General features: G+C 34.0%; 2 protein-coding genes and 1 long non-coding RNA gene across 3 annotated transcripts; 1 reads left to right on the top strand and 2 right to left on the bottom strand.

Moving 5' to 3' along the window:
* The first annotated feature begins 312 nt into the window (after positions 1-312).
* LOC110720794 (putative F-box/kelch-repeat protein At4g22430) lies at positions 313-1,617 on the top strand. Its single transcript, XM_021899832.1, has one exon. The coding sequence runs from the start codon at positions 313-315 to the stop codon at positions 1,615-1,617; it is 1,305 nt and encodes a 434-aa protein (XP_021755524.1).
* Positions 1,618-2,232: 615 nt separating this feature from the next.
* LOC110720769 lies at positions 2,233-3,251 on the bottom strand. The gene is made up of 3 exons (XR_002511356.1): positions 3,083-3,251; positions 2,841-2,953; positions 2,233-2,732 (listed from the first exon to the last, which is right to left on the bottom strand). It is a non-coding gene; the product is annotated as an uncharacterized LOC110720769 (long non-coding RNA).
* A 4,109-nt stretch (positions 3,252-7,360) lies between these two features.
* LOC110720768 (B3 domain-containing protein Os06g0112300-like) lies at positions 7,361-9,950 on the bottom strand. Its single transcript, XM_021899809.1, has 3 exons — positions 9,521-9,950; positions 8,126-8,427; positions 7,361-7,912 (listed from the first exon to the last, which is right to left on the bottom strand). The coding sequence occupies exons 2-3, from the start codon at positions 8,423-8,425 to the stop codon at positions 7,604-7,606; spliced, it is 609 nt and encodes a 202-aa protein (XP_021755501.1). The 5' UTR covers positions 8,426-8,427; positions 9,521-9,950; the 3' UTR covers positions 7,361-7,603.
* Between the last annotated feature and the right edge of the window lie 867 nt (positions 9,951-10,817).

Below are 10,817 nucleotides of genomic sequence, written 5' to 3'. Positions count from 1 at the left end.
TAACGTAAAAATAATTGGAATTTGACTTAGAAACGCTAATAAATTTCATGGAAATGTAACATAATAACTAGTGAGCCTAGTTAGACACAAGGGTGAAGGGCCCAATGAACAATCGAACATCCCATATCAATTATCAACGTAACCCAAGTTAATTATTTTGGCGGGAAAAAATGTTCCAGAAAGAGACATGTGTACATACATGACATCAGCAGTTATGTTTTCTATTTACAGACTCCATTAATACTCAGGTTCTCTCTTCTTCTATGCTGTAAAAATACAGAAAAATCTGAAATTTAACCCGAAAATTTAAAAATGTCGGATCAACAATTTCCGGGTCGATTTCCCAGTGAAGTAATCACAGAAATCTTAACCCGATTACCCGCAAAATCCGTTTGTCGATTCAAATGTGTTTCAAAAACCTGGAAATCCTTAATCTGTGACCCCCATTTCGTCACTTCCTACATTGTTCACAACTCATCTTCATCTTCATGGATTATCGTTGATCGATTTGTCACCGAGTCAAAAGAGAAGGTAACTCAGTTCAACCCAGCTCAAAACCCTAACATTTCATCACTTTCTGCAAATCATCATCGTTTAATTTACGAACCAGTTACTAGTGAGTGGAAACCTACCAAAAACCCACCTGTAATTGTAGCTTCTAGCAATGGGTTGCTTCTGGTTTCGTTTCATATCGAAAGAGATCCCTTTAAAGAATATGAGAAAAACCCTAATCAATTTTCTCATCACAAAACGGAATTTGTTTTGGTTGTCATAAACCCAGTAACCGGTGAGTGGGTCCCACTTCCGAAACTCGAGGGCTCGATAAATAAGCTGAATTCTGTAGGGTTTATGTCAAGGCTTGATTGTTCTTGTAATGGGGTTGTGGAGAAGTTTATTGTTGTCGAGTATCAGCCTATTGTTGGGAGTGATTCTGGTTCTTTATTGTGCTTTTCGTCGGATACCGGCAAATGGGTTGATAAACCTGCTAGTTATATGCTTGGGATGCATTTTTGGAGGGCTGAAGGGGTGTTTGAGTTTGCTGGACGTTTCTTTTGGGTTGATTTAAGTTGTGGGGTGATTACTTGGGATGATGATGACCCTTTTCGCGGTGTTGAGGAGGAGAAGGAGATGGCTCGATGTCGGTTTATTCCGCTTCCTAAGGGGTGTAGGAAGCCCTTTAATACTCTGAAATTGGAGGATGAACGGGACATTTTCGGGGCTGGAGGGTATATTCACTATATGGAGATGTTTAGAAAAGGAGATTTTGTGTTGACGTTGTGGAGGTTAAAAGATTTTGAATCTGGTGTGAACGAATGGAATTTGGTGTTCAATTTGTCTCGTGTGGATGTTGAGAGTGTTCTGTGTTGTGGTGTGGATAAGTCACTGCCCCGGCTTTGTTTCATCCATCCTTTTGATGTTGATATAGTCTTCTTTAGCACGGAAGATCGAATCTTTTCCTATAATCTTCAGACTCAAAAGGTGGAGGCTGATGCTAGCTTCACTGGACATAAGTATGTTATCCCATTTGTGCTCCCGTGTTGGCCAACTTTGCTTCCTCCCCGGTTGTGTAAGTGGCTCTTTCAATGTTTCATTAGCTCTAGCCTGTTCGTAGAATAGTGTTGTGATATCTCTGTATTATACGTGTGTTATGTCTATCCATCTTCAAGGTTTATTGATGCTATATTGAACTTGTAAACTATTCTCTAATCACAAACTTTATGTTGCATTCAATGTTGGCCTTTAAGTAATCCGTTGCAATAAGTACCTTGTATTCAATGTGGGAGCTTTCTTAGAAACAACTAGTCTTGGGCCAGATGTTTTTAAAGCTGCAACTGTCCAACTGATGGTATATCACAACAATGTACTATATGAGCTAGAAGTTAGGTCTTGTGATGACATCAATGTGTTATAATATGGCTGTGATTTCATGCTCTTTATGATCCAAAGAGACTTTAAATTATATAAATGGGGGGTAATCTCATTTGGATCCTTGATGAGTCTTAACTTTTCAGTCAACTAAACGCAGGGATGAGGACGACTAAGTTTGAATAACTCAGGCCATAATCTGATTTAGCTAGCATTTTAAGGGTTGATAACTTGTCGTTTAATTTGAACTTACTCCCATGGTTGATTCAACTTTTTTGTAAGTATATTATTAATATCAGCATAATATAATATAATTACTTTAGTTAATAATTATGTTACTACTATTAATAATCAACTAGCCTAATAAGAACATTGCCTTAGCTTGTTTTCGGACTCAACAATCTCATCTTGATTCGAAATACATACTTCAACGCTCCCTAAAAACATCAAAATTATTCTACAAACTAAATTTAAAACTAAACCTTAAAAATTAATACTGGTTGAACCTATAATAGTTTTCTTACTCAACAACTATAGGATTATAGCTTGTTTCTCCTTTTTCTTCTTCTTCTTTGACTTCTTCTTCTTGTTCGTCTTCTTCTTCATCGCTATTGAGTAGAGCAGCTGGAAAGTCACCTCGAAGGACTTGAACCTTCAACCTCTGGAACTTTCGACATGAGCTCGAAAGTACAAACATCTCCTACCTTAAGTTTGTTGTCAACAGCAAACTGTTTCCATCTTTTATCCAACCTTTTATTTACTATATCATTAACGATGTAATTCATCGTCCAACTCTCAGTGCCACGAGTGAGGATCACCGGGGCTTCGATGTTAGGAAGGAGTCGAACACCTTCAGCCGGTATTGTCTGATATTGATGTAATCAAAGAAACTTTTCAATAACGTAATAAAATGCATCATATTTTTTATCTACCTATATTCTTATAAATTGAAAGAGATGAAAGAAAAAACATACCAGTTGATAGAGGAGAAACATGCGTCTTAGTAAGATTGACATGGAAGAATGGTGCTCCTGTCTTCGGTTCGATATCAATATCCTCACAAGTATTCGCTCTTGGTTTCATCTCTCTAAAACACATTAACAATCCATACAATACTATGATAAACATAAACTATAAGACTAATTAGTTAATTAAACTCTCCGTATTTAATTACTAAAATTAAATATGGTGTAAAGGTTGTAAACTTAAGACTTACGACATAGCTCGGTTCGACATAGTCGCGGCTCACAGATGTGCTGCCTTGGCCACCTTAGTTACCTCACTTGGCCGAGAAGCCAATCTCTGGAACAGGTCCCTAATATGCCTCACTGCTCAAGGACTTGTATGAACTCGTATGTTTGAGATAAAATGCACTATTTTTATGTACTCGTGTTTGTTTTGCCTACTAGTAACCTCTTTTATATAGGAGAGTGAGAGAGATTGCGACCCCAAGTGCAAGCTAATTAAGCTTCTCGTAGAGCTAAAACAAAGTACTATTTGCCAGATATTTGGGAGCATAGGTTTCGAGTTATGATTGGTCACACTGAGGAGTGTACAAGATGCATGAAGTATAAGGAATGGAGTATTTATTATCATGTAACGTAAGAGATGGATTGATGCAATTGACAATAAGTAGTGGATCAATTATTACAACCTATAAGTCTATAACATGACATCTAACTAGAATTGGAAAATGTTCAGGTCAATCTTTTGATTTGCAGAAATATGGTTATATGGATTGATGCAATTGACAATAAAGAATTTGGGGAATTGAAAGATATAAGAAGGGTTCGAGGGATCATAGAATGAAGTGAGAAAGTATGACGAGGGGAAATCGTAATTAATTAATTAAGCTGGTAAATATGTTCTTTCTGTCACTAAATGTTGTTCATAAGTCATAGTAGCAACATCATTTAGAGACGGAGGGAGTGATAATAAAACATACGGAGTAATATAATTTGGATACCCTTGTATAAGCAAGTAAAGCCTACTTCGTGCATATACATTTGAGATGGCGAGACTAGTAATCATACATAATTAGATTATAATTTTGGAATTGATAAAACAACAAATTAATAAAAAGAAGACTACATTCTTATTCAAGTGGAAACAATTCAAATGGAAACAAAAGAACCTATAATATAGGCATACATTAAAATATTTAATCAAAGACTCCTTAAAAGTGAAGGGCTAACTTAAATCGGAGTTGGCCATGGGAGTTAGGAACAAGGAAATAAGTTTATGATCGAAGGAAATGGACGACTTAAATCGGCGATAGTATGTGCCGTTAAAGCTTTCATGTCGATTAGAAGAAATTGGCCTGATGTTAAAGCGTGTGCATAGACAACATCTCCGTCGAAAGGATCAAAACCTTTAACTTGCATACTGTATTTCCTATAACAAGAGGAAACGGCCATACTACCAAGATTAACACTACTAAGATTGAACTTTTTATCGTTCCAAGCATGATTATAATAGTCCCAAAAAGATTGCAATTGAATCTCTATCATAAACGCGTGTATTGTATAGTCGTATGCACCCTTGTACATTGCTTAGGCGAAAGCTGTCATAGAAGTGTATATAATCATCCTCGTCATCAAAAAATTCCTCTGAAAATTTGATGTAGTCGCATTGGTCAGGCTTGTCGAAAGGATCGTATACAACTACACTAAGCGTGCTGTAAGTCCAACAGCCGTTACATATCACAGCAGGTTGATTCTGACTATAATAACTCGTTACTCGATTATAGTTTGAGGGGACCGGAACCACAAAGCTACTCCAACAGCCACTATCAGATGAGAAGACATCGAATTTGATACTATAATGAATGTTTTCGACATCAACAAATCGACCAATAACCACCTTGTATATTGCCGGATCATCCTCGCTACAAAGGATGCCAATAAAAGGAGCTTTTTTTTATCGAAGTTCCATCGACAAGGAAGTTCGAAGGACTGCTTTGTCGAGGGATTACATATCAAAAGATTAAGTTTCTCGTCATGGATCATATACAAGTCTTTCGACACACTTAACAAATTAAATTCCTCGACTTTCTTGTGCAAGAAATCGAATGAAATTAGAATCAAGTCTTTAAGAGAAGATTTCGAACTTGGAAAAACTCTTTGTATTTGAATGGTTAAGTTTTCACCAAACCTTACTTTCCTAGTTCCTGTAACAGGTACAAGCAAGTTATTATTAACCTTACCATTATTATTATGATGGCGAAACCGGTGAACAAAGTATGGATTCGATATTAATGTGACAAATTTAGGGGAAGAGTGGCTTGTTTATTATTCATCAATAGATAGAGTAGTTATACAAAACTAACATACGCTCATAAATAGGAAATAATATTCTTAAAAGATATACTAACATAACCATAAACCTAAAGATATATTATCTAATTAATATTTTTAACATAAATAAACCTAAATATATTATTCTCTTAATGATATCTACGGAAAATATATCACACATATATTTTTCGATATCTTACATCTCTAACACCCTCCAGCAATCGTAACGGCAATAACACGAACGCGATTGTAAATTTTTCTTTTGGTTGAAGTCGAGATGCACTACTCTGGTGATGTCGTTCATTTTTTTTTCTTCTTTTTCAATGATAAGACCGCTCATATTTTCGAATTCACCAGTCACCAATCAAGCAAGAACGTCATTCTTTTCGAACAATTTGATTTTTCCTAACCGAGCTCCAATCAAATAGAGCAAATCACGCTCAAATCTCTTATTGGTTTTATTTTAGAGCAAAACCAAACTCATATCAAAAGGAGCAAAATCATGCTCGAATCAAATCACAAACTCTGTATCACAACACAAGAAAAACCAACAAATAAACCCTGTCTCACGACACAAGGAAAACCAAAATATCTTGTCTCACGATACAAAAGAGCTGTTTTTTTTTTAATGTTTGCCATTTTTTTTTTCTTTAACTCCAAGCATGATGCGCTTGGTTTTATCTTGGCAGAGCACCATGATCCACCATAAACAACATCACAAAGCTATGCATGATCATTGCATCAAAAAGAATATTAAAGAGATATCTCAAAGACACTAGCACAACGGAAGATTTTATATATATATATATATATATATATATATATATATATATATATATATATATATATATATATATATATATATATATATATATATTAAAAATAATGAATCCCACCGGTGGGTTTAATTTTCTAACCTACCGACAGGGGGAAATTTTTGTGAGACGCTCCTCCCAAGATCTAACCTTCTTTTGATACCATGACAAATTTAGAGAGAAGAGTGATAATGGAAAGGCTTGTATGTTATTCATCAATAGGTAGAGTATTTATACAAAACATACGCTCATAAGCTATATAGGAAACAATCTTCCTAAAAGATATACTAACATAACCATAAACCTAAAAATATATAATCTAATTAATTAATATCTTTAACATAAATAAAGCTAAATATATTATTTTCTTAATGATATCTATGGAAAATATATCACACATATATTTTCCGATATCTCATATCTCTAAGACAATGATATCTCTAACATAATGACATCCAACTCTTGGAGACGCACTTAAATCGACGGGTTGATTGCCATGGTAGTCGAATAAGGATTTCAATCAAAATCTCATCGGTTAGATTTTCCAATTGTAATTCTATACAACTCTCGTTTGCCATGGCTAAAGCTAAAGCTAAAATTTCAAGGGTTAAAGACAATTGAAAATTTTACTGTATGTAAAATTTCAAGGATTTCTCTATATTCCTAGACTAGATAAAGCTAAAGGAAAAAAGTCTAAAGATATCCCAATATTCGTCATATAATTATGATATACTCGTATATAAACATTCATGATATCCTAATTTATGTTGTAGTAGGAGTTTATGTTTATTACGGAGTAAAATAGGTTGTTAGAGTACATTTAAGATAACTTTGCAATTTCCCTTCTTATTGTAGTTGTAGCTTAATTAGTCTTTTTTAATCTTTATTGGGCTTCAAATTAAGGTTTTTTATTTTATTTTGTACGCATACCATGGCCACACATTAAGAAATTCATAGGTTTTTTTTTTTTTTTTTTGGTACACTTAAGAAATTCATAGTTTTCTATAGTAATAATTTTTTTTTTATTGAACCATGATAATTATATAATTGATAATGAGCAATATTTACGAAAAATTAGGGTCTAATACATCATTTGGAAAATAATAAAATCTTCATTATTTCCTCTCTTACAAGATATAGCAATTTTTTTTCCTAATTTCTCTCAATTTATTTTTGCAGCTTTCTAATATAGAGATTTAGAGAGGAAAAAATAAATAATAAACACTAATGTAACACCTTACTTTATTTTAGTCCTAGTGAATTCTTTGCTTATGGATGATCAACTAGCTTAATTGGTTAAAATTTTGCCGTCTATGTCATTTTGGCCCTGTGGCTTTCACTATTTCAGGCTTAAGAAGCAAATGACATCCATTGACCCTTTTTCAAAACAAAACCCTGCTCGTTTACGCGTACTTCCATACTAACTTGTATACAATTATACATAGCAGCCATATATTACAATTTTTGCTCGAGCCAGTGAGACAAAAACCACATGAACGGAGAGGGCATACGCTCATACCAAGCTATATGTCAAATAGCACAGCTATTGCATAAACAAGTTAACAAAAGACTACTTACTAATAAACAACCTAGCAAATCATACTAGAGAAAGAAGCATGACTAATTTCATTCAACAACTATGGGATTGTTGATGGTACCATCTTCCTTGTTTAGTAACATAGATGGAAAGTCGCCTCGAAGGACCTGAACCTTGAACTTGAGCAAAGTATCACTTTGTTCCATGAGCTCGAAAACACAAACATCTCCAACCTCTAGATTGTTGTCCTCAGCAAATACTCTCCACCTAGAGTCGAACCTTTTGTAAGACGGTGCATTTTCACCAAAATAAGTTGTCTCCCAACTGTTTCCACCACGAGTTAAGATGACCGGGATTGTTTTGTTGGGAAGGGCCTGAGAAAATTGTATAGGTAATATCTGGTATCATCAAAGAATTGAAAGACATTAGTCATTCTTCTAAAGCACCTAGAATATGTCATATGTGCTAGGAATTGTGCTGTGGCGTAGTGTACATATATGTATCATGTTATTTCGACACAAAGTTTCATGACATGAGTGTAAATTAAAGCTTTCTGTTCCTAAAATTTTAACAGATCAGATGATCCATGAAAAGTTAATAAGAAAGCATACCACTTGATATTTATAAGCAACAAGGCCGATATGTGATTTCACAATAACTATAGGAAAGTAAGGCTTTCCTGAAAGTGGCTCGATATCAACATCCTGGCAGGAATCTGTAGGCACAGGTTCAGCTTCAGGTTCTGGTACAGGATCAACTTCGGGTTCACGTTCAGGTTTAAGTTCAACTCCAAGTTCTGGTACAGGATCAACTTTGGGTTCATGGTCAGGTTCAAGTTCAACTGCATGATCAGACTCTGGTTCAGCTACTACTTGCTCATTATTTTGCAGTGGTTCTAATTCGTCACTCATTTCTGTAACAGGAAATTTAAAGGCTCATAATATCAACAATCAAAAAATATTTGTTCGAAAATTTCAACGTAAAGATACAGATTATACATTAATAGAAAGTAATGAACTAGCTAGCTTCGAAATTGTTCAGCATTAATATAGTTAATGGCTAGCTAAACATAGAGCAACATTAATCAAGCAGGACAATTATTCTTTACTTAGGCTAGGATAACTAGAAGGTTTAAGAATTTTCTCCCCTATACACACCATATGTGTAATTTAGTTCGATTAAGAATGAAAACATGTCACATTTCCTAAGGTCTACAGCCGATCCACCCTAATTACGAATCTAACTTGTTTTGCTCGAATAATGTTCATATCAAACTTTATTTATATCGGAGGCAGAATTTGATGTGATTTGTTTCTTCAAACAAACTCATGTCTCATGGTTATGTACCATCAATTTGGTAGATTAATCTTTATTTCGGGCAAAATTAACTTTATACCCCCACTTTTTACATTTCCTCACACTAAAATCTCCTAAATACTCTTCAAAGTTGGTGTTCACATTTAATAATAGTACAAACCAATAAAGTGCACTTTTATTCTTGCTCTACTAAAAAACAAAATTGTGGTACTTTTTGTGATTATTTTCGATTTAATTCACACGTGATTTTACATTTCCTCTACTTTTCTTAATTTCCGTGAAAAATAAGAAATTAGCATGACAATTTGGGACGAAGGGAATAAAATAGAGGGATTAGATAGCTCAATGCACTAGACATCCATTACAATAAAAACAAGATGTTAAAAAAAGACAACAAAATCAAGAGAATAGTTAGGAACAGACAACAAAAGCCCAATTCATAGTGGATGATCAAGGAGGATTATCAAACATGCAACACATAATGAATACAGTAAGTAAATCAATCTGAAAAATGTCAGATCAAAAACAGAAATACAAGTATGAAGAAAGCAGATGATACCCTATCAAAGAAAAGCTAAAATTAAACAACCCCAGATAATGAAGTTGCTTGGAAGTACCTATAAGCTATAAAGATATAATCTTGCAAAAAAATGGTTAAGATATAAATGAAATTTAAACAAAAAAAGTACCTGAAAGTAAGCTATAGATTGCAAAAATGGTAAGATTTTGGTGACTTTCTGTTTCACCCCTATAGCTCAAAGTCAGAGCAAAAGATTGCCTCAGCTGGGTTGCTTCTGGCTTTTAATTTTATTTTATTTTTCTGACTTGCTTCAACTAATTTTCAGAGGTATTTATTTCTTGCATTTTTATTTTTTTGTGTGTAAAAAAAAATTATTTTTTCTTGGGGTAAGATGGAGGATTGGAGGGGTTCATTTATTGTAAGAAATTATTGTGGTAAATTACTTGCCTTACACTTTGGAAGTTGATCACAATTTTGGACCTAAAGTTATAATGGCTCGTAATTCAATGGTGTAATTAAATTTGGTTTAGGGAGATGGCCGAATGGGATTTTAGATCATACACTATCTCTATTTTTATAATTATTTTTTTATTGTACTCATTTACAAATGAGAGTTGTAAGAAAATTGAGTTATATTGTACGGAGTAGTAAATAAATTAAATGATTTCTCCCTTCTTTTTTAAGTTACACTTTTTATTTTCTACCAATGTTTTTTAAAAAAAAGCTTCCCTACACACACCAAATGTGTAATTTTGGCCAATTAAGAATGACAACATGTCACATATATAAGGTCTATATCCGATCTGTCCAATTTAGGATTCAACTTATTTTGCTCGGATAATATTCATATCAAACTTTATTATATCCGATGTATAGAATTTGATGTGAATTGTATCATCAAACAAACTCATGTCTCACTGTCTCATGGTTATGTAACATCATTTTGGAATGTATCATTAATTTGGGCAAAATTAACTTTATATCCCCACTTTTTACGTTTTCTCACACCATAATCTCCTAAATACCCTTTAAAGTTGGTGTCCACGTTTGATGATAGCACAAACCAACAAAGTGCATTTTTAAATGCATTTTTATTCTTACTCCATTAGAAATCAAAATTGTGGTATTATTCCCAAGGGTGTTGCCTAGTTAATCTTCTTGATTGTTTTAATTACTATGTCAATCTTTTACGCCATGTCAGCCCTGTTGAGTCAGCTGTAGGATGCAACACGTAGACAACCGATTTTTTAACGTTGCTCCTTATATCCAGTTATAGCGTTAGGTACTGTGTGGGCTACTTGATGGTGAAGCTAGATATTAACTATATTGAATTTATTGTAGGTAGTTGGTGGTTTAAAGACCATTTCAAGTAAGGGTATGTTCTGATTTACTGAACTGAGCTGAACTGAATTGAACTGAATTGTTTATGAGAGAAGGAAATTAGGAACTCAACTGATTGGAGCTGA

Source organism: Chenopodium quinoa, unplaced genomic scaffold (genome assembly GCF_001683475.1).
Source record: "Chenopodium quinoa cultivar QQ74 unplaced genomic scaffold, ASM168347v1, whole genome shotgun sequence".
Classification (NCBI taxonomy): domain Eukaryota; kingdom Viridiplantae; phylum Streptophyta; class Magnoliopsida; order Caryophyllales; family Amaranthaceae; genus Chenopodium; species Chenopodium quinoa.
The sequence above is the reverse complement of the archived record's forward strand: the minus strand, read 5'-3'. Positions and strand labels throughout refer to the sequence as shown.

What these genes read in the sequence shown, in the direction of transcription:
- LOC110720768 (XM_021899809.1), bottom strand. Translation starts at nt 8,425, where the DNA reads ATGAGTGACGAATTAGAACCACTGCAAAATAATGAGCAAGTAGTAGCT. An exon ending in TTGCTTATAAATATCAAGTG is followed by an intron (nt 7,913 to 8,125) that starts GTATGCTTTCTT and finishes TGATGATACCAG; the next exon opens with ATATTACCTATACAATTTTC.
- LOC110720794 (XM_021899832.1), top strand. Translation starts at nt 313, where the DNA reads ATGTCGGATCAACAATTTCCGGGTCGATTTCCCAGTGAAGTAATCACA.